Raw genomic sequence first — 27,960 nt, 5'->3', positions numbered from 1 at the left:
TTTCTATTTTATGTCAAGAAAAATGGCACAGTTATAAATGCCGTTATGTCGCCTAACATTGCAAACTAGACTGTCTCGAGAGTCCTGTGTGTAAAGAAAGCCATGGATAATTTTTTTGTGTTTTAGATAATATTATCTTCGGGACTGCTTAATGGCAAACCTTTTGGTGTTCGCAAGGCAGAGATTGAAAAACACTCCATTATGGTGGTGAGTGGTAATTATGGACAAACAATAGGAACACTAAAGGATTTCATCTGATGATAAGCAACACAAAAGCTCACCAATCTTCTTCTTGACCAATACAGAGAAACTGAACCATGGATAAGTAGAAGGGCAGATCAGGTCTTTCTTTTGACCATGGTAAGCGCAGGTAATGCCCTGTCAACAGATATAAGTGGTCAGAAATGTGCGTTGAAATGTCGGTTGTGGAAAGTCATTCACACTAATCCAGAAGTCACTCAGAAAAATGCATTTGCAAAGGCAATGTTAAACCTAAGCGAAATTGTGTTTTATATTTTATATTTTTATGTTCGTTACGTATCTATTTTGCACACATCCAGTTACATCCAATTGTTAGAAAATAAATGTTTTGTGAATGTTCTTCAAACACAAACTTTAACATTTCTGTTCACCAAAAAATACACGTGTTACCTCAATACGTGCTGAATAACAAGCCGCATTCGAATGATCAGATCCCGACCAGTGTCTCATCTCAATGTCATACTGACTCGCCACCAGGTTTTTCACAGGAGCGACCACTGGCTGCAAAGTCATCCAGATGGTTCAAGCAGACCAAGTGGTCTGCACAAACAAAAATAGGTTAGGGTTGAACCTCAGTAAAACATAAGAATACGCAAAAAAATTATGGCTGAACTTGCACGAACCGATGAAAAGCTCATTAATAATGAAAGTTTACTTGCATCGTAACTACAAAAGTGTCTAATTCAGGGGTTCTTAACCTGGGGTGCACGCACCCCCAAGGGGTGCGAGAACTGTTCCTAGGGGGTGCGGGGATGCTGAATCATTAAGGTTGGTTAGGTCTATTCTATTTAAGCAATTACAGAAGGGGGAGCAAAAATTGGTTAGTGATTTGCAAGGGGTGCAGCAAGGAAAAAAGGTTAAAAACCACTGGTCTAATTGATAAACGGCTGTCACATGAAAAAACAAGATATTCCGATGTAACTTAAGTTTTTCTAATTCAGAGTTGGCTGTAATGTATTCTTATTTCATTTCAATCCGAATAAAATACATACAACGAGGCCTAAGTTTAACACCATTGTTCTTCTTAAAGTAAAAAACGCAAGCAAGTTTGAAGCAGGAGAAAAAGTCGAGGACATGTTGCTTGGTGCCGTTATTTACGGTCGAATGAAACAAACACTACAGAGCAAAACCCATTCACAGATCGTAATAAAGCCATCTATAAAACAATGACTGATTTTACAAGTGCGTGACAACAAATAAAATACAAAATGTCACATTTTGTAACGTGGTGATTCATAATACTCATAAAGCTGCAAGATTTTATGACTCTAAATTTGCTTTCAAATGAAAGATATCGTTGTCTTCCCTGGACAAATATTTCCGTCACAACTCGTACCAGCAACATTTTTAATGACGTCCTGTTGCAAAAACTTTTGTTGCAAAAAGGAAATGAGGCTAAGGTCAATTAAGTAAATGTTGTTTGACATTAGCGTCGCCATACAAGGTAGCGGCCCTGGATCGAGGCAAACACAATAAAACAACGTCGTAAAATTACCGAGTACGTTCTTTCTGCGACGAAACTTTAAACGCAAACAACACCAAACTTAAGCAAGGCGGTATTAGCCGCACCGATTTCCGAATTTAAATTATTTTTAATATTTTTAATTGTCGTTTAAACCAGCGTGGTGACGTGTTGAGACAAGTGGCGAAACTGCAACAAAGGCAGTGGTCGTTAACTTGAAACAAGAAGATGGAACCATCTCTAAATGAATTCAAACCAACTTTAGCTCCACATTCACTAATTTCCAAGTTCCCTTCGTTTTTTAAAGCTGCCATCTAGCAAGGATGTTTTGACAATAAAAACTGTTTTCATTCGGTTCTACGCATAATGTTGCTGTTACACGGGATGATACTGTGACGGCATAATGATTACAAAGTCTACCATAGACGGTCATTCAAACCGAAAAAAAAGCATCCCAAGCATGGAGAAAGACATGTCTAATGGTATTGTTTAAGTTAAATGAGCAATTACAAGGTCATTGTCACTAGCTTTATTAAAACATCTGACAAAACTAGAAAGGTTTTTTTGCAACATATATATACAACCTGCTATATCTTAGCGGATTTTTGAATGGCATTTTTACCCTGCGTACACGACGTAAACTCGTGGTGTTGGATAAGTATTTAAGTCAAATTATCAAAAAAATGCAAAATAACAAGAGGTTACTGTTTTAGCAACTCAAAAACTCACTACTTTTCTTTCTGACCTACATCGTGAAACTGGAGCATGGAGGAGTTGAAGGGCAGATCAGGTCTTGCTGTCGCCTTAGAAAAGCCCAGGTAATGTCCTGTCAACAAATATAAGTGGTTGGAAACGTGTCGGTTGTGTCATTCATACCGACTACAATACAACACAGCGTTTATTTATAGCTAAGAACCGAAAAACAAAGCAGGAAAAAGTAGTTAATTATCCATAATGTACTAACATTGCGCTTATTTTTACCATCAAACGTTTTTGGGCATTCCTTTTTTTGGTCAGTTGCTTTCAAATAAGCAAACAGGCTTCGTTACAATAAAATATAATAGCATTAGAAAAATGACAAAGAATTGTTAATGCGAAGGCAATGTTAAAGCTTGGTTAAACTATTTGCTATGTTACGATGTCCATGTATCCCACTGGGTCGAAACAATTCCTATCTGCAATACATGTTTGTGTTATACATCGGTTTCGACATTTCAGTGATGTAAGTAGAACCGCTCAAGCATGTACAGATGATATTGTGTTGAACTAGTGTGCTTGTTTCCCTAAAACATCTTGCGACCACCTTAAGAGCCGTACGCCATAGTTAGGAGGCTTTGGAAAGGAAACGAATACAACAATATTTGGATGCAATGAAGAGTTTACTTGTTTCAGTTTAATCTAATCCATACCAAAACTGTTTGTATTCGTTTCCTTTCCAAAGCAGTGCATCTGCCATCAGGTGTCCCACCAGAGCATATAGTGACTATAAAGATCGTCATGCCACCGCCGTGTGTCGGGTCTGTACAGAGCAAAGTGTTTTTAAGTTAAGGTGAAGCGACACAAGCACGCAAAAGATTTAAACAGGAGAATCAACAAGGACGTGGTGCTTGGCGTCGCCATACACGGTCGTAATGTGATTCTCGAACGAAGCAAACACTCAATCGTAATAAAGCCACCGATAAAATCCAACGGGGTTTTAAGAGCGTGTTATAATAAATGGAAATAAAAACGCCAGCAATTTTCCCACTTGGTCATTTACAAATTTGCTTCGAATGAACGATGTCGCTCCCTTCCCTGAATAAATATTTCCGTCACAACTTGTACCAGCAACATTTTTTATGAATTCCTGTATCAAAACCTTTTGTTGCAAAGAGCAACTGAAGCTAAGATAATTAATCAATATTTCCTCTATAGTTTTGACTTGTAACAGTGCTGGTAAAGCAGACTTGTAAAGCTGGCGGGATTTTATGCCGAATTAGGGTTTATATGCCAATAAAACAGGTTTTATTCGAGTCTAAACTTTACACCGAGAAATGTATTTGAAAAGTATCGGGTTCTGTCCGGGTTTCAGGCTTGTACTTTTAACAACAAAATTTTAGCTCTTCCGGCAGTTTTTATTTTTATGTGGCAACGTTTCGATGTCCCATACGAAACACCTTCATCAGGGTAATGACATAAATTGCAAACACAAGTATTTATAAACCGAAAAGGGCGGCGAATCATACACACAAAAGGGCGGTGGCGAAAAACGCAGTGCACAATACAGTGAATTCAATGCGCTTACGGCAAGAGCGAAAAAATATGAAGTCGATGTTTTATCATTAAGGACCAGATCGGAATTGTTTAAAAAGTTAAAAAGTTGATTGAAAATGGAACAAATTTACAGGACTTGGTTTTGCCAACGGAGTTCTGAGTTACCCTATGCCCCACAAACGGGGCACACACAGCAGAACATATTTACACAGTTGTAAAACTGTTTTTAGCTTCCTCTCAATGAACAAATGCCCCGAAGAATTACGGTAATGGCTTTGAAAATAGGTGAAACAACTGTTAAGGTGCGCTATATGCTGTTAGACAATCTTTGTTGTATGCATCGAAACATAACTTACGAGAAATGCTTTAACTAAACAAATGCAGCGTTCATTTATCCAGCAAAATTCTGCTGTTTATACAAGAAGCTCATTTTACTCTCGGCCAATCTCACCGAATCGCGCCGTACAGTCGCAAGCCAAGCCTTTAACCCCGCGCTAAAAACACGATTGTATATTATAATAACCTATCAATAGGTATTGAATTACTTGCATTAATTGGGGCTAACAAATTTGCATTAATTAGGGTTACCCAACAGAAATGTCTGTGAGCAAAAAAGACACAGTGTTTTAAATTAGTAAATGCCTCACTTGTGACCTCTTTGCCTTAAGTGGTTAAAGTTACAGAAATACTTCAGAAAAGGGACCCTTAAATACAGCAGGCTTGGAATGGGTACTATGAAATCAAGTAAGACAAAGCTCATTGAACTGTAAAACGCAGTTTGCCATTCGCGTCGCCATATTAGGTAGCGATCCTCGATCGAGACAAACACAATAAAACAGCGTCGTAAAATCACTGAACACTAAACCTAGGCAAGGCGGTATGTGCTGCGATCAAACAAAGCCTAAATATTTTAAAGCAGTTGTTTAAACCAGGGTGTGCTTGGTGCCATTATCCACGGCCGCAGATTAATCCTCGAACGAAGCAAAACTCAATCGTAATAAAGCCACCGATAAAATCCAGAGCGGGGTTTTAAGAGCGGGTTACAATAAGTAGAATATAAAAAACCACTAAATTCACAAAACTTTACGATTCTAAATTTGCTTTTAAATGAAAGATGTTGTAGCCTTTCCTGGACAAATATTTTCGTCAACTTGTACCAGCAACATTATTTTATCAATTCCGGTCCCAAATATTATTTGTTACAGCAACTGAAGTTTAGGTCGATTAAGCGATCAACATTTTGGTTGCAATTTCCATTTTTCCAATGTTGGTAAACCAGAGTTGTAAGTCGGGCCAGGCTTTAATGTCGTGTTCAGCATTATATCTAAAAAAACAGGCCTGGTTCGAGTCTAACTTTACCACCAAAAAAACATATTTACACAACCGAAAAATTGATAAAGTAACAAAACCTTTTCCTAAAAATTATTTTAAGAGCGCAACGTAATGAAACACAAAATTTGATAGCTTCGTTTCTGCAGCAGCCCAATGTGCAACTGCACTGATCAATTGTGATAACAACTTGGTGAAACAACTGTTAAATGAGTCGCTATATTTTGTGATACAATCTTCGTCCATTGCATCGAAACACAGCTAACGAGTAAATCTGATGCTAAATTAATACAGCGTTATTTTTAATCAGCAAACTTCTGCTGTTTATACTAGAAACAGCGCTTTCATTTTACTTACTGACTGCTGTCACCCAACCTCATCAAGACGTGCCGTACAGTCACAAGCCAAACCTTTAATTTAGCGATTAAAGCACAGTTACAGATTTTCAAAACTTATCTATGGTAAAAATGCGCATGCTAGATTGATAAATAATATAACATTACTGCGCTAAAACAGCAGATTTCTAATCGCGTTAAAGACTGCTTAGCAACATTTATGCCCATGAGTGAAGCAAAGCAAAGACCGCCCGCTCTGTATTAACCGCTCATTTGTAAATCAGTAAATGCTTCACTCGTGATCTTTTTACCTTGAAAGGTTAAACGTTTAAATTTAAATACGCCCAAAACGGGTGTATTCAAGATAAAGTGCTTTAAAATACTTTACAATGCAACAACCAACAAACTATAAAACTCGTTGATCATGTACATTGGTAATAATGGTCGTTTTAAAAAATTCGCGTTTGGGAAACTTGTGGATCGGTGTCACGCAGGACAACGTGTTGTAAACAGTCTAATCAATTTTTTTTATAAATTTTTGTTTTGCCCAGAAAGAATTCATCATGGAGCTATTCGTGCATCTGCCACCGACCTCTCTTTTTTTCGTCTCGACTTTAAGTCGTGTACTGCCGGGTTTTCAAACAGAGCGAATTTTATGCGATTTTTGTGATTATAAAGCCAGTGCCACAATTGCGATCTAAACGAGCAACCCTGAGTTGGTTTTCAGACCTGACTGTACCTTTTACCACAGTAAACAAAGTAAGGTGCAAATTTGTCAGCATATTGGTTATATGCGAAGAATTCGGTTTGACGTTACGGTTTACAAAGCATGAGTTATAAGATTTGGCTATGTACGACATCGCATAAGCATTAAAGGTTCTAAGTGTAAGTAAAGAGGTTTGTATCGTATTTGTGTCGCCTGCTAACCCAGACCTGTCAATCAAACAAATTTTACCTTTTTGGAATCAACAGTACAGGAACCTTTGGCTTTCGGCCAATCTTCGACACAGTGTGTCTGCATTTGTGTGCTTCGCTTCTAGTCGTATCTTATATCGAAGTTGTATGCTCCAGAAGTCCCACCGAGCAAATATCTCGAGGTCTTCAAGATATCGTCAAGTTTTGGCCTGCACAAAACCATCGTTTAACTGACGTTTCTTGCGACAAGTTTAGTAAACGCGCTCCAAGGCAAAAGAAAAGCTTAAGATTATTTCACAACGTATTTTTGCGCTGTGAGCTTAACAAGTGCTTTCTGTACAAGCTTCAACATCTGAGGTTTAGAACCAGATTTGTCAATTGGCAGCAAAGATCAAAGACCGTTGTATATCAAATATTACAAACCACACACGTTACATCCAAATCACTACATCAGGGAGCGCAGAGATTGCAGTCAGACAGTTGAGTCGGAATGCAACGGCTTTTATGACGCTTTGTCCTCGCTTAACATTTATAACCAATACGAACAAGATGTTGCCAAAGCACTCAAAAAGTTAGACTATCCTGGAGTAGATGCTGGCAAACAACCGTTTTTACCTTTCTTATCAATCTTACGAGCATAAATAAAAATCTCACCATTGTTGTTCCAAAGTGTTGAACATCACAGAACTAAACAACGGAAGGTACGTGGTCGGAACAATCCTAGTCGTCGTATATAACTGATGTTCTGTGAAATAAAGGGCCAAAAATCTTAATGCACTGCATACAAAATATTCAAGAACCTAATCCAATAACCAAACAATTGAATATTAAAGTTTAGGGAAACACTTATTATTTAAGAAATTAAAATCGCGTTTAGTTTAGTGAATGCAAATTAACATCCGGGCGTGGAACTTTATGTAAACTTATATGAAGCTTGAAAAAACATTTTGGTAAAAGGTTAGGAGTGTTCAATCAAATCTTGTTTGGAAAGCGGAGTCTTTAAAGTTATGATCAATAGGACACTCACGAACTGTTAGACCTCTAAACTGTGCGGAGCGTTTTATCAACGTGTTTGTGCCAGCAAGCTGGATTTTAATACAATTTTGTACCCTTAGTTGTCACTGTTTTTCAGTCAACGTGTGCAAAAAAGTAGTGTTGATAATTACGTAAAACGAATCATAGCAACTTCAATAACGCAGTTAAACAAAACGCTCAACTTAAAGTGTTATAAAAAAATCAAAAAAATACTGGTTCAGGGACAGTTCATCAACATAACCAAGCAACTACTGCATCAACTGACAATACCAAGCAAATACTAACAGTCGTTGTAGGTTAAAATTGGTTCAGCTTTAATACCCCTGCCCGTAAATGTCACCAACACTAACAATTAATACATTTCAAACTTGGTAATGTAAAATAAATGAAGTCCGGTTTCACTAACACAAACATTAATTAGAAGTTTTATGTACCTCGTATATGCTGTGGTTAAGCGAACAATGCTTAGCCTTTGCTGATAATTTCTTGGCGGCCTTTGCATCAATGTAAAACAACAGTAGCTACTGCCGCATATATGCCGCAAACTAGGTTGATTTGGGGCATTTTGCCCACAGCACATGTAAGTACAGAGTTAATACAACTTACTACGCATCTTGTCTTCTACACGATACCTTCACCCGAACAAGTTTGCGCTTCTGCACTCGACATCAAGAACTTGCAGCCAAACTGCACAACGCCATTTGTTTCTCGCGTCACGACTGGTTGCAGAGCAGCGCTTTTTTCTCCATCTCGGTTGAGATTTGAAAACACGTTTGCTCCAGGCTTAACACGTTGAATCTTGTGTCGCCCATGGGAACGGTGCCCTATGCATTTTCCCTTTTGGTAACAAATTTTGTTTTCAAATTCGTTAAACAGTAATAACACTTTTCTCAAAACAGACAAAAGTTAATATTGCATTAGTATTGATATTTGTTTGCATTTCAAAATATGGCTACCTCCAAACAAACACTCAGAATATATTTGCAACATTAGAATATATTTGCAACATTACAACACAAAATTACTTGCAGTTACAGAAAGAATTCCAAGATGCTGCTTAAAACATGAACCATAAACAATAATCAATAACTTCAAAACAATATTTGAAAATTAAGCTGAGACTAATCATGCGTAGCGCTGTTCACTGATGCGAAGAAAACGGATCTCATGAAGGCGTGACGGCTTTTTGTCTTTGAAATTTGGATCGAGAATTTTGATATTGACTATTTTCGACTAAAAAATCAGTTGGAAGTACAAAGCATTTAAAACCATGTATGTTGGTGCTTGACTCTAATTGGTTGAAAAACTAAAAAAAATAAAATGTTTCGCCGCTAAGGTAATTCGATGTTTTATCAAGTCTCACATACCAGCCGACTAAGCGCTAGATTTAAAAGCCAATTTAATGTTGCAGCGAATGCAAGATTAACACAACCGTATGCTGACTCCAATTATTAACTGAATGCATCATTTCTCACTACGATTTTTATTCGCAGTTGAGAGAAATAACCTACTGCATCCCTAGAAAGCTTAAATAAAAACAAAATTATCGTTCAATACACTTTAGTTGTTTTCTAAACCGGCAACATGCAACTCAGCCGACGTCTTGACGTATCAATCTTCTATAGGGTGCACTCCACAACCCGTCCTTATGGTATCAAACATAACTGACACAAACACAGTGATGGCACTTTGACAAAACTGTAGTTTAGAGGTGAAAAAGCGACCAACAAGTGCAAAAGCGACCGATAGCTAATCGAAATTAGAAAATTAGTTTTTACGTTCATCGTTTTCAGCGCCCAAGTGAATGTTTCACGACTCTAAAAAACTTGTTTTTCTGTGGGCAGTTTCTTCGGCAACATACAAGGCTGTGGTGGTTTGGTTTTGCTTAGGTAATGAAATTTCTGAACGAGTCTCTAAGAAATGAAACTATAAGCGAGTTTCTCTTGAGACTGGAAATATCGTCGAGCGGCGCAACAAAGAAGTATCTAAAATTGTATTAAAATGTTGTTGTAATGACACACGCTATAACACTGACCAGAATACCAACTTTAAAAAAAGTCTCATTTCACTTTTGAAATTTAATATTTGCACGGGACCTGCATGTGGCAGCGAACCAGCTGCAGTCCCGTCTTGTGGGGTTGTCGAGCAGCGCAACACTATGAACACAAAACTTCGTTTCTCGCGCCCCTGAACCGACTGTTGTTGAAGCCGCCATACACCCAACTGTTGGTTTGGCATATCAGTATTGCACAGCCAGGTATTTCTGTTTATCACGTCGTGCCCACGTCCCTGATGAATGGTTTGTCAAAATGTCACCAAGAAAATATTGATTTAATCTGAGCTTGTTATATAGATGCGACCAACGTATGAAATATGCACAGAATAAAGTTTTTATTTGTAGAGGCCCCTCCCCGCCTCAACATGTGACGACCGGCCGATAAAAATGTCGTCTCCATTGATAAAAATAGTTGCAAAATAAGAAAACAGAAAGCCAGGAACACAACAATGTTACGCCAAATAGTCACATAAAAATGTCCTATATATACACAGCGGTAATAACTTAATGTTTACATTTAAATCAGGTTGTACGGATAAACACTACAAGCCGGAGTTAAAACGGTATAGATTACTAGGTAGGGCGGTGTCCATTGCTAGATAAGTCAGCAGGGACGCAGGAAACATTTGATAAAATAAGAAAATAGTTACAGAATGGAGGAAACATTTCTACACAATATGCACAGATATACAATGCAGAAAGGCTGCGCAAAGCATAAAAAACATGAGTATATACATTATATATCGGCGACCTAATTTGTTGAAAAGAATTTAAGAAACTGGGTAGAGACGCCACTAGATGGTGTGCGAGATATGTGACAAATTTAAACTTTTTATGTCAAAAAACGTCGTCTAAGGAAGCTGAAACTTTGTTAACGTGTAACATAGTTTGGTTTCGATTGAAAAGTTAGCAACGCGTCTCATGGTTTTTGGTCTCAGACAAGTAAGTTGGGTGTAAAGTTTTACCTCAACACAAAATTTAACTTTTGCAATAAAACGAAACGAAACAACGAAAACGTATTGTTACGTGGAAATCAGAGCGACATTCCCTAGTGACGTCACTCAACAACGGCGAACGACAGCAAAAGTTGAAATAGAAACACAATCGGTTACAACGTTAAACGACACTGGATTTTGCAGAACACAAATCATAAGGTTGTCACGCACTAGAATAACAACTTATGTTTTATCACCAATGTTTACGTTTAAATACATCTATGAAGGTTCCTATGCGTCATATACGCAACAAAAACATCGAAAATCATCTGACATTATCATATCACAGCATAGAAACATTTATTTCCAGATTTAAATTTGTCGAATTTTTTACTTAGTTTCATAACGTTACAATCACAAATAAGTGGTCAGCACACACGCCGAACTTTATGCCGGGATATTCAACTGTTGTGAATTTAATACTGAATTTGTGACGTCAGACAAGTTAATGAAAACAAACCAACACTCATGCTGAAAAGTTTGTCAAAAAATCTTTGCAGCAAAAAAAGCAACTTCTATAAACGTCACTAACATAAAGCAGCAAAAAGGCGACGTAAAAGTACGGTGCTACAAAATATTTACAGTTATTTGTAAAAATTACAACAGCAATTTGTAGAAAACAACAGCAATTGTAGAAAGACGGTTCAGATTAATGTATTGACCATTTTTTTAAATGAACTTATTGGTATTTGGATGTCGTTTGTGACGAAAGTCTGTATTTCTTGTGCATAAAATCGATAAAAGTTTATGTATAAAATCAAGTAGTTTTGGGATTTTCGCGTTGATGCAAAATACTTTGCACACACTCATGTTCGGCGCCTATGCTTGTCAGTGGTAAGAGCAAATAATAATGTTTTAAACAAACATGACAGTTGATAATCGTCACGAAAAGATACTGACCCAGACAGTGGACAATAATGACTTATTCCATCGGACGTTCAGGCAATGACCAATGCCATCATTAGTGATGAAATCATGTCACTTTGATCCACTGAATGGTCAAGTATTTATTGTAAGGATTGTTCCACAGATTAAGTTTGTTTGAGATTGTTGTGGAAACAAATGTTCAGGTTTTACTTCAGATTTAATAAAACTCAACTTTTCCTCGTGACTTTGATCTGATGAGATTCTTCCCTGCTTCTGTGAAGCGATTGGCCCAAACCTGTAAGAAATTGATGTTGTGGACGCATTGTGCCAATGACTCAGTACTTTCATCTGTCAGCCAGTTTTCAGATAGATTAAGAAGTTCCATCTAAAACAAGAATAAGTTAAACCCAAGTAACACTCAAGTATGTTGTAACAAAATAATGATGCAGAATGACGTCATAGTGCAAAATGTTTTTGAGTAAAAAACGGATGTCACGTGTTGTGAAGTGTGAAAAAATAATTGACACTATAAGTTAAGATGAACAAACAAACAACTACTGATGTGTTGATTTGCTCGGGTTGTTTGTAATCACATGAAAATCACCAAATAGCATTATGTTGCCTCAATACGACCCATGGACCCAAGTGCCATTTTTCAATTGTCGTTTAGAATGCATATAATATGTGTCAGTAACTAATAAAATCACACCACTTTATTACATCAACGATCACAAAATAAGTTAACGTAGTGCGCATTGTTTTGGCTCATGAATTTGTGTTTTTATATAACTTTCAAAAGTCACCACATTTTAATAAGAAGTTGCGCTAACAACTGGAAAGTTACGTCCTGGTTAGGACGCTGGTTGCAATTTGTTTCTAAGTGTTAACTGTACTAAATGCAATTGTTTTTGCATTTAAACAATGTAAATTAGTAAAACATGGTTAAAAACGGTTAATATTATTATTTCTGTTAACTTTGTTGATAATAAAATTACTCGACCCGCCAAACACGTAATAGTGTGTCACACAAAATATATCGATGTTTATCCAGTAATGTTATTAAGGTAAACGTTGCCACAATTTATGCCTTCTGCAGTGACCAACTTTAGTGCATTCCGTGACATTGCGCAACTTAACAGTAGGATTACGGCTTCAGAAAGTCGTTCATTTCTTTAGAAATCGCTCCATGTTTTTTTAAGCAACGATTTTGATTACCTGACAGTCACGCTTATCTTTCAGCTGCAGTTTTGCTTAGAAAGCTAGATAGCAGCAGCGAAATCAGGAAACTACACAGCTTTCGCTAGAATTATTTGTTCTTTCTATCAAATGGACGGGTAGAGAAAGCGTCAAAGTCGAAAGATAGGCCGTGTTTCGGTTTTGGTGCTTTTTGGTTTGAGCCTGCTTACAATTTTGAACCAAGCGCTTTGCCGCTTAACATGTCGTTTTGAACCAGAAAACGAAATAGGCAACGGGGCAATTTAGTGGCATTTATGAATTATATATGACGTCATTAGGGAAAGTCCCACAAGAAAATGTTGGATCCCTCTCTAAAAATGTCTGGATACGCCCCTGCTAGTGACCGTAAATTGATTAAAACTCGTTTCCTAGATATAATGCCATAAAAACTGGTCTGAATGGACTTTGTGTGAATGAATGGATACTACTATACTTTTGTGCAAACAATTTGAATAATCAAACAACAAACAACGTTTCAATACAGATGGTGAGGTCATAAAAAGTTATTACTGATATTCAAATCGTTCAGATGAAATTTATAAAAAAAAATTAAATTGGACTTAAGCAACCAGTAGACAAAAAATATAATGAGATAATTCACGTTTCTTTGCATCAGCAAAATATAAATGAAAATACCCAAATATTTGGCGGTCCTTGGTGAAATAAGAACCTGTGATGCGGCCACCATTGCGAAGAGGTTATGCACCCCTGCTGTGGCGTTTGTTAAAACTGAAGACTTTCTTTCTGTATGTGACACTTTTGTCATTTATTATGTGTGTTGTGCGGAGTGACGTGTATTGCGAAAATATTGTCCAATCCTATCATGGAATGAAGCAAAATGTCAGTAAAATGTGATTTTATGTGGCAGGAAACAAACAAAAAGACGCACAGGTTGAAACTTGTAGATCGGCACAAACTTTCATATTTTAGTTTTAAGAAGTTCGAACCCCGGATGCGCCTTGTGCGGAAGTTTAGCGGAAGATAAAAACATATCGTTGACATCCTACATGACGTATTTGCAGGATTTCATTACCACTTACGTGTCTTGTTGCGTCAGATATCACCCAATATTAGAAAACTAGTTGTTAGCCTACAATGCAAATGGAACTTGTTAAGCACTGTGTCTTCTGCATATTATTATTATTAGTTTTAACTAAAACTATGTACCGAACATTCGGTTTGCCCAACTGATTCAGCTGAAACGGAAAATTTTACTAATATCCGGATTTGGCTAAATAATGTGGGTCACAAATTTATTTGCATTGTGTGTGTGCCTTTTTACATTGTGTGTGTACGCAAGTTGGTAGTGCGTGATTACGGCACAAGTGGCTGATGGCAGCATGCCTGTGACTGCCCGTGTCTTTCCTGGGGCGCACGTTTTGTTCTGCAACTTGCAGTTTTTTGTAGCGCCAGTCAGTTCTATTTTGGAGACGATACAGTGTGGACCTGTGCTCTGCTGGCTTCGAAACTGATTGACAGCTTCTAGGTACCAGTCCAAGAGTTCTTTACAAATAATCGCGCATAAGAAAGTACTCTAAACGTGACAATGTGTTGCGATTCAGCCCAAACCGAATATTTTACAATCAAAATTTTAAAGCATAAAAGTGTCTATTGTACATAATAACCACACAATCTTCTGAAATATTATCAACTACTAATGAAACCTATCGTTTTTCCCACTCGTACAAAACGTCAGTTATATTATCAACAGACTGGCAACCATTCATATGCAGCAACATCATGCTTGCCTGCTGATAGTAAAGCTCTATGTTACAAAAGAATAAGGAAGCATCTCTGTCGGTGTAAACAAACGTCGTAGTAACGTAATTTCAGCTATGGAAGTGGAAATTAGAACTTCTGTTAACAACGTGTATTGCATTCAGCTAAGCGCACAATCCAGTTAATCGCATAATAAAGCTTGTCATATTGATTCCACCATTAACTGATTATTATGTGCAGAATATATCATAGTGATCATGAATTCAGGATAAAAGTACTGCTAATATTTTTAGTAATGTAAGAAAGGGATTGAATTGTTTTGTACTACAATAAATATCTGCCTCAGCAACATGCCCAATAGCCGCCATATTGTATAGTGTTTTCCTCAAGGAAAGCACGTGCTGCTGGCTAGAAAAATAGCTTCGTGTTGTCATAGATTGTGCACCGCTCTCGCGCGTTATGGGCCAAAGTCCATCCTGACCAATCATTACCACTGGACCGACCACATTGGTTGAAATTCCCCCCACACACCAGTATATACCGCGATTTTAAATTTTAGTAAAACAAGTCAATTTGTTAAAGTTTGGATCAGTGGGAGCTATAGAAAAGGCAAACCTGCGTCAGTTTAGACTATGCTCAAAAAATTCCAAAGTGTTTGAGTTTAACTTGAGGGTAGCGGACTTGGTCAATTTTAATTAAAAACTGCGCGTGGACCAGCGGACCTTGATTGCCGGCCAAACCAAAATGGCGACCCTGACCTCGAGCCTTTGTGCGGTTATTAGGCATGCTAGGCCGGGTAGAAATAATTTATTAGCCGACAAATATAAACGGATTCATTAGAGCTGAGACATAAAGTTGCAAGGTGATACATAACCGTTTTTGTGAAACATAACCACATATCTTAAAATATTTAATCAAGTTTTGGAACAATCATGTTACGACTATTTTCTATTAAAACGTTCTATACTATTAATCGTGCTTGTAGTATGCGAAATATATTTTTGTGTCGTATGATTATTAATAGGGATGCACCGAATATGCGGGTTGCCGAATTTATAATTTATTCGGCCGAATCTGTCATTTTTGCAAAAATTCGGTAAACAAAATCTTTTACGAGCACAAATTTAAAGCGTTAAACTTGTCTTTTCTGCTTATTAAGGGTACCACGCAATATTTCAAAAGCCCAAACATAACCAAAATCGCTTAAGTTTTTATCTTTTTCAAAACATTATTGTTTTTCCCACTGTAGTAAAGAAATAAGTAATTCTTCAGCAGGTTGCCAATCATGCTTTTTCCAACCCCATATGACTAAAATGAGGACAAAACACAACCATTCTGTACTAATTGCCTGGTAGATAAACATTTTTTTCATTTAAACGCTTAGCATACCACTTTGCGTGACGTCATGAATGATTCGGTTAATTCGGCCGAATTTATTCGGCGAAACGCCGAATATTGGGTTTCGGCGAACCGAAATTTAGACGAATCGGTACATCACTAGTTATTAGTTTATCGTTTCCAAAACAAATTGTAAATCTTTGCTATAAAGCAAAAAAAAATTTTTCGCAAAATAGAATTCAACAATATTTACCGGTTTTCTTAGCTTTTTCACTCCATCGCAGAGTTTCTCGACACCTTCACTTCCGATCTCACATTCCCTCAGTATAAGTTGTTCCATGTTGTGAAGGCAAGGACTCAGTGAAGCTGCTCCCGTGTTGCCGATCTTGTTGTCGGTGAGGTCGAGTATCTTCAGCTGATTTTAATGCAACAAATATTATCACATTTATCATAGTGACAAATTTAAGTAACTAGAACTAAACAACACAACTTAGGATTACGCCTTGTTATAAATGCTACGACTTTTTAACACATAATTTCTGTTAAACTTTAAATTTGGCATTTCATCAATTAAAGATAAAGTAAGACATGAAAACGTGAAAATTAGGGGTAGACTCCGACTGGCGAGACGCACTCAAACAGTGGATGAAACCAACCGAGGTTTCGTATTAGGTCTTGTCACGCTTGGAAACCAAGTATCTCAAAAGACAACAAACTAAGAAACACCATCCTGTACACTTCTCTGCCTCCTGGCCTTCTGTGCTAACCGGCCTTGAGAACAATCGCCTCGCAGATAGCTTACCGCGCGAAAATTGCTCGAAGGAGGAACCAAGCTTCAGAGATGCGTCGCGTCGAGCAATTAACGCGAACGATTTTGTTTTTAACAGTGAAAAGACGCAGTGTTAATGTAGCCCTGCTAAAACCTGAAGTTAATCTGGTCCCTGAAGAGTTGAAATGCTTGGGAGAGGAAATTAAACAATTGCGGCTGGAACTAAACGATTTGAGAAATGAGACCAAACGTTTTTCCTTTCGTCTGTGCTTTCATTGCAATGGCGATGGACATTTTGCAAGAAATTGCAGGCAAGGGAGACCACGTTCTATCAGGAGCCCGGGGTCAAGCATTAGGACACAATAACTCATTTGACACCAACGAGAGCATGCTGTACAAGTATGCCAATGTTAACATCAATGACATTTCTTTGCTGCACTAATTGGCACTACGCCCACTGTTAGTGTGGTGTCAAGTGTAAGAAACTTACATATGTCAAGATGGAGTCATGCCAAAGTATTTTGCGCTTTGCGCTACCAGTAGCCCCATTCGAATGGAAGAGCTAATATATGTTTAAATGAGCGTCGCTGGTATCAAAACCACTGCATCTGTTTATATGTCGTCGGATGTCGTCCAGGAGTGGCCTTCATCAAACGACCACGTCGTCAGATACGACGGTCAAAATTTTCTCCAGCGCCCGAATAAATAGGCAGCCAATGAACCGTGTATGTTTTTAGTGCTACTTAACACACGTAGTGATACATGCTGTTGCACAACCGTTGCCGTTGTGTTATAACGGAGTATCAATGGGGCCGTATGTTATCTTTGTTACAAATTATATACCTATTCTATAACACAGGGGTCCGCAAATAGTGGGTTGCGACCCAAATTTGGGTCGCAAGACCTTCCAGTATGGGTCGCAAAATATTTTTAATTTTCCAAGAATATAAGCATCGCATCCATAGGCGCCGAGTTTTGCAAAAAATGCAATGTGGCGGACGTAAAATATGACGTCACTTTGTGTGACGTCACCAATGCGGGCAACCACAAGAACTCAAATGCCCAACAAACTTTCAATAGAATGCAACGTTCGTCAAAATCAGAAAATACGAAATGTTTGAAATAATATTCAGCTGGCAATTGCAACATGTTGCTGTAGCGTTTATCATTGGTTTAGTAACGTTTAAGAATTGTTTCGTCAAGTTGTTGCTGCTTTATATCACCTTAGATAACAATTTATTACTACACATTTGCATTGTACAAAGCAATGGCCGAACATTCACTGACATGTACGGAAGTGTCACAAAACCTTCTGTTTTTTGATGGGTCACCTGTTCTGGGCAAGTTGCCTGTCGATCGCGGAGAATCCAGTTAGGGTAGCCATAAAATTTCAAGGCTTTGCGAACCTTCGCCAGTTCCGCCTCGCAGGTGGAAAGCACGTCGTTATAAAAATATTTTTGCCAGAAGAGCTCTATAGACTTGATACTATGCCTGGCAGCAACAGCTTATTTATTGAATTGAAAGGTCTGTATGGACCCGACGTGCTTTCCACCATCAGAAAGTACGTTGACATGAGACACTCGATTGCGAGGCATATGGTACACCTGCATTTCAACCACGGGTGTATCAAGGGAAATATCTTGCCGCGCTCTTTGCACTTTAAATCGCCTGACAATTCTGCAGGTGGAAGGAAAATCATGAGGAAGTGTGGATTTGCGTTTGTAAAGTTACGCATTCAACAGTCTCACCAAAGAATAACGCAATGCAAGGCTCGTCCCGAAAAAGTGTTAGCTTCGCTACGTGTAGCTCTGACGCAAGACCAGTTGGTGCGGCTTTTAGACCACGTCGACGTAGGAGTTAATACACGTTACAATCGTGCGATGAGTGATTGTAAAAGGCGTTTGACATCGCTGAGTTCCATGTGCGACAGACAAAGGCCTGCAGTGGATAGACAGAAGATGCATAACTGGGTCATGAACTTGTCTGATTACCAACCGACGGCTGATGAAACCCAAGTTTTGCAACTTGGTCTTAATTTTGCCACTGCGCCCCGGGTGGTACCGAAAGAACAAATTATTGCTGCAGTGGAGAAAGGAATTTGGCAGTAACCCGCGCACATTAAAACAATCATTCAAGGCAAACTAGCAAACTGCCTCCGCACACACAGAATCGGTCAAAGCAACCTCAGCAACACCGAGCACCAAGCGATCCGAAGTTTGAGGTCAAATGGAAATATCTCGATCTTACCCGCAGACAAAGGTAACTGTACTGTCATCATGAACTGCCCAGACTACGACAAGAAAATGTCGGACTTATTACTGGATACTTCGACTTACAAGCGTTTAAAGCGTGATCCAACACGTAAGTCGGAACGCATCCTCAATAAGTTTGTGGGGAAATTACACACAGAGACAGGATGCATTTCTGAAGCCACATTCCATCAACTGCATAGCACGGACGGCTCCGCCCCGCGCATCTATGGCTTACCAAAAATCCACAAGGAAGGCATCCCTCTGCGACCAATTGTTTCGTTTGTTGGTACTCCAACCTACAACCTTGCGAAGTACCTAGCGAAAGTTATTTCTCCGCTTGTGGGCAATACAGAATGGACTGTTTCGAACTCGTCCAAGTTTGTTCAAGAGGTAGCACAGTTGCAGCCCCTGTCCAACGAAGAGGTAATGGTGTCGTATGACGTCGTGTCACAGTTTACAAGTGTGCCAGTGGACCTGGCGATGGACAATGGGTCATCCAAGATTTTAAACGACTATAGCCTTAAAGACAGAACAACATGGTCCCCGTTGGATATTGTGGACGGTTTGCGGATTTGCTTGGAGCAATCCTATTTAACATTCAGAGGAAGCTTTTACCAACAGGTTCAAGGCACGGCGATGGGTTCCCCAGTCTCTGTGGTTGTCGCAAACATGACAATGGAAGCGCTTGAGGAAAAAGCCTTATAAACATTTGCCAACCCATCAAGATTCTAGCGGCGATATGTTGACGACATTTTTTGTGTCATTACTAAGAACCAGGTTGAGGTATTTTTACGGCATCTCAACGAGGCGCAACCAGGCATTCAGTTTACCATGGAACTCCAATCGGTAAACTGTCTTCCATTTTCAGATGTTCAAGTCACAAAAACAAATGACGGTGTCTTGTACTCGAGAGTGTACCACAAGCCAACGAGTACCGTGTCTTTTCTGCTTACTAAGGTTCACGCAATCTTTCAAAAGCCCAAACACAACCAAAATCGCTTCAATTTTTATCTTTTTCAACACATTATTGTTTTTCCCACTGTAGTAAAGAAATTAGTAATTCTTCAGCAGGTTGCCAATCATGCTTTTTTCAACCCCATATGACTAAAATGAAGACGAAACACAACCATTCTGTTCTAATTGCCTGGCAGATAAACATTTTTTCATTTAAACGCTTAGCGTATCACTTTGCGTGACTTCATGAATGATTCGGTTGATTCGGCCGAATTTATATGGAAAAACGCCGAATATTGGGTTTCGGCGAACCGAAATTGAGACGAATCGGTACATCACTAGTTAATAGTTTATCGTTTCCAAAACAAATAGTAAATCTTTGCTATAAAGCAAAAAATATTTTTCGCAAGATAGAATTCAACAATATTTACCGGTTTTCTCAGCTTTTTCACTCCATCACAGAGTTTCTCGACACCTTCACTTCCGATCCCACATTCCCACAGTATAAGTTCTTCCATGTTGTGAAGGCAAGGACTCAGTGTAGCTGCTCCCGTGTTGCCGATCTTGTTCCAGGAGAGGTCGAGTATCTTCAGCTGATTTTAATGCAACAAATATTATCACATTTATCGTAGCGTCAAATTTGAGTAACTAGAACTAAACAACACAACTTAGGATTACGCCTTATTGTAAATGCTACGACTTTTTAACACATAATTTCTGTTAAACTTTTAATTTGGCATTTCATCAATTAAAGATAATACATGGAAAGTAAGCTGTAGAATGTTCACACTATTTTTGTTAAAGAGAATTTACCAACCAATCCTGGATTTTCTAGCTTAATGTAAGAAATTTATTTAGGTTAATTGCGTTGCTTAAATTCCGTGTTTAAGCGCCCTGGCCTTGCTTTTTCGATTAAATTTCACATCCTTGTGTCGGGTGATGTGGTATTATAGCAACACACGAGTAAAAAGTATGCGCTGCACGTTTGTTTCACTATGCGTTGTTGTACGTCATGCTGAATACAAAAAAGCTGTGCCAAAGTTGTTTGTTAGAAACAAAATGTGTGCATGAAGGACAGTGTCGCCTTCAAAATATTCTCTAAAGTATATTGTTAATCTTTAAACACAACATTTGCACCATCCCAAAATCTATTGAAAATGTAATTTACATTTTGCTCTGTGATTTAAGAGTTGATCTGGCTCTGAAAGAAAATTTTCATCTGTTCTATGCTACAAAAAAGGAAGCATCTCTGTCGACGTATACGAGCGCCGTAACGCAATTTCAGCTATGGAAGTGGAAAGTAGCACTTCTGTTAACAACGTGTGTTGCATTCAGATTATCGCATAATCCAGTTAATCTTCTAAGAAAGCTAGGTATATTCATTATACCAGGGCTCGACAACGTTTTTTGCTCTGCTCTGGATTCATATGCGTAGGATTCATATTTCATAGCGACCATGGAGTCAGGATAAAAAATTTACGTTGTTATTCTGGCACCGTCCTATGACATCATTAATGCATTTCTATGCTGTGTCGCTGTAGCGCAGTAGTTTTCAAACTGTGCGTCGCAACGTTCTGGTGCGCCGTTTCTATTTTCCAAGGGGGTCGCAGAATAGTTCCGTTTCGTGGATTTTTTGTTGTTGTATCAATAAACGCAATTTTAACAAAAAGTTTCCTCATTAACTTTTATTTGCTGGTGCGTCGCAAGTCCAGAAAACTTTTCGAGAAGCTTCGCAGCCAAAAAACTTTGAGAACCACTGCTGTAGCGAATTGCCGAAGATGCATGCCAAGTGGTTATAGAAGCCGGCAGTTGGAGTTAGAGTAGAGAGGTGGTTGTGTCGGGACTGTTATATATGTGCTGCTTGCTTTTTATCGTTTTTAGACTTTATCATTTTAATACAAGTCGATTTGAGTACTGACAGCCCGTTATTGCTACAGAACCTAAAAAGGCTGTTATAAAAATTGGCGAGCACGACAAACTGTTGTCAAATTGGCGACAAAAAACTGTTGTCAAAAGAATAAATCTCAATTCGTATCGTCCACAATATTACACTAGTTTGACATTCTAGAAAACTGAAAATGAAAACTGTGGCTTATGAGGAGTTCAAGAAATGAGCCACCGCCGTAGTTGCATGCAATTATATGAAGTGAAGGGTAAGGCTCCGACTGGCGAGACGCACTCAAACAGTATATGAAACCAACCGAGATTTCGTATTAGCTCTTGTAACGCTTGGATACCAAGACAACAAACTAAGAAATACTATCCTGTACACTTCTCTGCCTTCTGTGCTAACCGGACAAACGCCTTGCAGAGACCTTACCGCGCGAAAATTGCTCGAAGGAAGAACCAAGCTTCAGAGAGGCGCCGGGTTGAGCAATTAACGCGAACAAGTTTGTTGTTAACAGTGAAAAGACCCGGTGTTAATGTTGCCTGGCTTAAACCTGAAGTTAACCTGGTCGCTGAAGAATTGAAACGCTTGGCTGAGGAAAATAAACATTTGCGGCTGGAACTAAACGATTTGAGAAATGAGAACAAACGTTTTTCCTCTCGTCTGTGCTTTCATTGCAATGGCGATAGACATTTCGCAAGAAATTGCAGGCAAGGGAGACCACGTTCTCCTATCAGGAGCCCAGGGTAAAGCACCAGGACACAATAACTCATTTGACACCAACGAAAGCATGCTGTACAAGTATGTCAATGTTAACATCAATGATATTTCTTTGTTTACACTAATCGGCACTACGCCCACTGTATTTGTGGTGTCAAGTGTAAGAAACTTACATATGTCAAGATGGAGTCTTGCCGAATAATTCAAGAGCTAATATATGTTTGATTTAGCGTCGCTTGTATCAAATCCACTGCCTCTGTTTCTGTTTATATGTTGTCGGATGTCGTCGAGGAGTGGCCTTCATCAAACGGCCACGTCGTCAGATACGACAGTTAAGATTTTAACGAGCGCCTGAACAAATATGCAGCCAAGGAGCCGTGTATTTTTTGAGAGCTACTTAACACACGTAGTGATACATGCTGTTGCGTAACCGTTGTCGTTGTGTTATCATGGAGTATCAATGGGGCCGTATGTTACCTTTGTTACAAATTATATACCTATTCTATAACACAGGGGTCCGCAAATAGTGGGTTGCGACCCAAATTTTGGTCGCAAGACCTTCCAGCCTGGGTCGCAAAATATTTTTAAGTTTCCAAGAATATAAGCATCGCATCCATAGGCGCCGAGTTTTGCAAAAAATGCAATGTGGCGGACGTAAAATATGACGTCACTTTGTATGACGTCACCAATGCGGACAACCACAAGAACTCAAAAGCCCAACAAACTTTCAATAGAATGCAACGTTCGTCAAAATCAGAAAATACGAAATGTTTGAAATAATATTCAGCTGGCAATTGCAACATGTTGCTCTAGCGCAGTGGTTCTTAACTCATTTCGGGCCATGGACCACCGGCCTAGTAAAAATAATATCGTGGACCATATCTTTTTGGAGCAAGATTGAAGTATGCATACGAAACAACTAACTCTTTAAAACCGATTTTTGAGAAGTGAGATGCAATTATTAACAGCTAACATTTTGATACTTTCAATAACAGCTAACATTGTAATATGCAATCATCTCCAGTTTATCAACAAATTTAGTGGATGTCCTGTGGACCGCCCAAAAAGTCATCATGGACCACTAGTTGAGAACCACTGCTGTAGCGTTTATTATTGGTTTAGTAACGTTTAAAAAATGTTTCGTCAAGTTGTTGCTGCTTTATATCACCTTAGATAACAATTTATTACTACACATTTGCATTGTACAAAGCAATTGCCGAACATTCACTGACAGACAATTGTGTGTTTGACGTCATAAACAAGGCACTAACCACTACAGGTTGCAGTTTTAAGCCACGTTTTGTGGTTGAATCGCCATTACGCTTGTTAAAAGGCAAAACTGTTGCTAATATTCTTCAGATTTTACGAAATTTCGTACGATACCGCCACGAACTAACCAAAATTTCCACGGTGGCCGCCACCATGCTTTGCAAACCCAAGGTGGCGGCGCCACCCCGCCACCGCCTACTTGGCGCCTATGATCGCATCTATAGTTTTAATGATTTTCAGCTTTTTTAACGTCCTAATTATTATTGCATTGTTACATATGACTACGTAACTGTTACATCCAGCCTTTGTAACAATGCAAAAAGTTAAGCGTACCTGTGCTAGCAGTCATGCTTTTCTGTTACCATTTTGCAGAATAAATACGTTCGTTTACCTGTTGTTTTATGTGCTGAGTTTCGCTTAAGTTTGTAATGTGTATAATACGTCGCTGTAGCGAATTTTAAACGTGACGTGGCCCCACGAGGTTTGAAAGACGGCAGTTGGAGTTGAGCTGGGTTTGTGTTGCGGCTTCATAACTGTCGCTGCTCGTCTTTCATCGCTTTATATTTTACTAATTTAATAAGAGTTTGAATTGGGTACTGACAGCCCGTTATTGCAGCAGAACCAAGACATGTTTAACACATGTTTGTGTTACTATGAGTTTGCACTTGATGGTAGATCATAAAATGGCATACCAAAAATGCCTGAACATGCTATGAGGCAGCTACAGACGAATCCAGTTAATCCAATACTGCTTAGTCGCACAATCCGTTTAGTTGCATCAGCTCATTTGGTGATAAAATCGCCCGGTTAATCGCACACCTCTTCATAACATAATCTATATAATCGGATAGATTTTGAACAAAATATGTGACTAACTGGAAAGTGGATTTCTATGTAAATGATTTCTCAAAACACAGAAAACGTAAATCATCGGCCATGGTTTAAAAGTGTGACTTGCTAAGCGGGAGAAGAGACAGGCCTCTTTATCTTTTCCTCTTTTTCTCCATTATCGTAACACACTTTTTTGCTTTTAAAACTTATCAAAGAACACCGTCGTGGGCAACAAGTCCGAACATCTGAATTAGGACAAAAACAACTATAAAAAAAAACAAAAACTAAACGGTTTGTGCCATGTTGTAGAATGTGTGTGTACATTGCTAATCACGACTTTGCGCCGTTTTGTGAGAGTTGATCTGGTTCTGAGAAAGTAATGTTATTTACGCAATGCTACAGTAAAGGGAAAGGAAGCATCTCTGTCGATGTGAACGAGCGTCATCTCTGTCGACGTGAACGGGCGTTTTATATTTTTTTATTCGTGTTGCTGACTATTCTTGAAACACACGTTACCGATGACACCATTACGTGCCCATGCCCAATATCCGCCATATTGTATAGTGTTTTCCTCAACGAAAGCACGTGCTTCAGGTTAGAAAAATAGCTTCGTGTCGTCATAGATTGTACACCGCTCTTGTGCGTTATGCGCCAAAGTCCACCCTGACCAATCATTACCCCTGGACCGACAACATCGGTTGAAATTCCCCACACACACCAGTATATACCGCGATTTTAGTAAAACAAGTCAATTTAATGTTAAAGTTTGGATAGGTGGGAGCTAAAGAAAAAGCAAACCTTCGTTAGTTTAGGCTATGCTCAAATAATTCCAAAGTGTTTGAGTTTTACTTGAGGGTCGCGGAATTGGCCAATATTAATTAAAATTTGCGCGTGAATCAGCGGCCCTTGATTGCCGACCAAACCAAAAGCGCGGCCCTGACCTCGAGCCTTCGTATATGGTTATTAGACATGCTAGGCCGGGTAGAAATAAATAATTAGCCGACAAATATAAATCGGACTTATTAGAGCTGAGACATAGAGTTGCAAGTCAATATTAAACCGTTTTTGTGAAACATAACCATATACCTTAAAAATATTTTATCAAGTTTTGGAATAATCATGTTGCAATTATTTTCCATTATACTATTAATCATTGCATTTTGCAAAATATTTTTAAGGTCTGATGGTTATTAGGCAGAAAACAGTGTGTTATGAGTTACATCGAAATGTTACATCTACATATTCAACGCTGCTTTTCAAGGACAGGATCAACGGATTATGAAAGATTAACTTTCTCGCTTTTAAAGTTAAAGTTAAAATGAAACTTGTGAAGCCCAATATATAGAGCGCTAGCCCTTCTGTTATAGCCCCCGCTAGCCCTTCTGTTATAGCATATTGTTTGTGTCGCACTGTTGCCGAAATCAATCAAAAACCTGCCATCAAATTTGTATTTTTTTCTCATGCCTGTATTTTATTAACTTCGCTTAATTCGTTGGCGCAAATTGTTGTAATTTTTTTCACTTTGTAAACCAACTGAAATCGTTGCTTTTCCGAAAATGCACCTAAGGCGAGCGTTCGCTGTTTTCTTGGTAAAGATTAAAAATAGAATGATTCCCAACGCGCGACAAACATGAAAGACACAATTAAGACGCTTCGGTAGTCGCGGGTCTGTAGAATCGCTACACAGCTTCCCACAGAAAAGGGTTAAACACAAGTATAACGATACTTATATTTCTCACAGCACAGACATCCCAAGGTTTACATGCTTTGTCAGCTTTTTCACTGTGATCGATGTTGCTACAATATTTTACTAATCGATATTTTGGCGGCATTAAACAACTGCAGTGTGAGTAAAATTGTTCAAATCAATATTTTTTGTTTGTTTTCTGTTTCGCATTGATTTGTTACCCGGACTCTACATTATCCAATTATTAAATATCCAAGGAATTTTAGTTTTTTATGGACAATTACAACATTTACTAAAGAAAACTGGTTTTTAATTTAGTATCTCTTAGTTATTTTAGATTACTAAGCAAGCTTACATGCACAAATTCATTCGTGTAAGTTAGAGTAATTTTTTGAGTCGATTAAATTGAACTGACTAACACCGGTACAAACATATCTGTAAATAACGTTCAGATGCTTATAAAAATGGAACAATATTTTCAATAAAATGAGGTTTAAATAACCAGGTTGCAACGTTTGTCATTATATAAAATCTTGTATATCATCTAGATCAACATTTAACAACTTTTACCGGCTTTGTTAGCTTTTTCACTCCATCGCAGAGTTTCTCGACACCTTCACTTCCGATCTCACATCGAAACAGTATAAGTTGTTCCATGTTGTGAAGGCAAGGACCCATCGAAGCTGCTCCTGTGTTGCCGATCTTGTTGAGGGAGAGGTCGAGTATCTTGAGCTGATTTTAATACAACAAATATTATCACATTTGTCGTAGTGACGAATGCTAGTAAATCAAAATAGACAACACAACACAACTTCGGATTACGCCTTGTTATAAATGCTACGACTTTTTATGGCCGGATTTATTTTAAACCTGCCATCAGATTTGTGTTTTCTCTGATGCTTGTGTTTTGACAAACATTGCTTATTTCGTTGGAGCAAAATGTTATATTTTTTTATTTGTAAACGCGCCGAAATCGTTGCTTTTACGAAAATACACCTAAGGCGAGCGTTCGCTGTTTATTTGGTGAAGATCAAAAATAGAATGATTCCCAACGCGCGACAAACACGAAAGGCTCAATCGCCAGTCTCGGGTCTGTAGAGTCGCTACACAACTTCCCACAGAAGCGGGTTAAACACAAGTATAACGATACCTATATTTCCCACAGCACAGACATCCGCAAGGTTTATATGCTTTGTGTGAATTTTGTGAATTGCCATTTTACAATTCGTAGTTTAAGTTTATGTTGTCGACAAACAAAAGACGACACAAAGACAAAATCCAATGAACTAAGCTGGTCAAATAAAAACTTGCGCCGTGTTTTATTTTTTGATTTTTTTTTATCTTTATGTTTATTTAAATTGCTTTAATTTCGTTGTACTTTTGTTATTTATGCTTTTGTCATTCATATCTTAGTGTACCAATAACATGATTTCTTCCTAAAATTCTTCGGCAAGGTTTCTTTTCCCGTCAAACCCCACCTTTTTGCCCAATACGGGTGGCTGGCATATAGTGTCCACTCAACTGGTCCCACCAACGTCCCTCCACTATTTAACGTCGTGCGCAAATTTTTATGTTTTTCGGTCCCGCCTTCCCACTATCAGCACTTTATTTGGATCGCGGCGCTAAAAGGTTGCCCACCGTGCTATAGCAACACTAGGCTGTGACAAAGTTGTTTGTTTTAGATCTAAACTAGCGTCGTTTTCGCCTGATTTTAAACTATAGTTTGCATGTTTGTTTGTTTGCTTTTTCGGACAAGTCAGTTAGTTTGGTTTGAACCGGCAATTATAAC

At 38.5% G+C, this 27,960-nt stretch overlaps 1 protein-coding gene, 1 long non-coding RNA gene and 1 pseudogene across 8 annotated transcripts; 1 reads left to right on the top strand and 2 right to left on the bottom strand.

The window, feature by feature from the left end:
* Positions 1-5: 5 nt before the first annotated feature.
* On the bottom strand, positions 6-8,260 carry LOC145224264 (uncharacterized). Of its 7 annotated transcripts, none has more exons than XR_013859596.1 (7): positions 8,025-8,260; positions 7,210-7,300; positions 6,596-6,764; positions 3,133-3,242; positions 2,473-2,549; positions 652-801; positions 6-378 (listed from the first exon to the last, which is right to left on the bottom strand). It is a non-coding gene; the product is annotated as an uncharacterized LOC145224264 (long non-coding RNA). The 7 variants fall into 4 exon arrangements; XR_013859597.1 differs by having other exon boundaries at positions 8,197-8,260; XR_013859598.1 differs by lacking the exon at positions 3,133-3,242.
* Positions 8,261-11,266: 3,006 nt separating this feature from the next.
* LOC145223762 (ribonuclease inhibitor-like) lies at positions 11,267-27,388 on the bottom strand. Its single transcript, XM_080090154.1, has 5 exons — positions 27,335-27,388; positions 26,742-26,903; positions 20,208-20,369; positions 16,055-16,216; positions 11,267-11,893 (listed from the first exon to the last, which is right to left on the bottom strand). The coding sequence occupies exons 1-5, from the start codon at positions 27,386-27,388 to the stop codon at positions 11,726-11,728; spliced, it is 708 nt and encodes a 235-aa protein (XP_079946280.1). The 3' UTR covers positions 11,267-11,725.
* LOC145222307 (uncharacterized) lies at positions 21,698-22,720 on the top strand (annotated as a pseudogene).
* Positions 27,389-27,960: the final 572 nt, after the last annotated feature.

This window comes from Phallusia mammillata, chromosome 4 (assembly GCF_965637545.1).
Source record: "Phallusia mammillata chromosome 4, kaPhaMamm4.hap1.1, whole genome shotgun sequence".
NCBI lineage: Eukaryota > Metazoa > Chordata > Ascidiacea > Phlebobranchia > Ascidiidae > Phallusia > Phallusia mammillata.
Note: the sequence above shows the minus strand (reverse complement) of the source record. Positions and strands in the feature narration are given on the sequence as shown.

Bases quoted from the DNA above. Each gene is read 5' to 3' on its own strand.
- LOC145223762 (XM_080090154.1), bottom strand. From the start codon at position 27,388: ATGGCAATTCACAAAATTCACACAAAGCATATAAACCTTGCGGATGTC. The intron at 26,904-27,334 runs GTGGGAAATATA...TATTAAAATCAG, and splicing joins ACCTTGCGGATGTCTGTGCT to CTCAAGATACTCGACCTCTC. The intron at 16,217-20,207 runs GTAAATATTGTT...CATTAAAATCAG, and splicing joins TGAAAAAGCTGAGAAAACCG to CTGAAGATACTCGACCTCAC.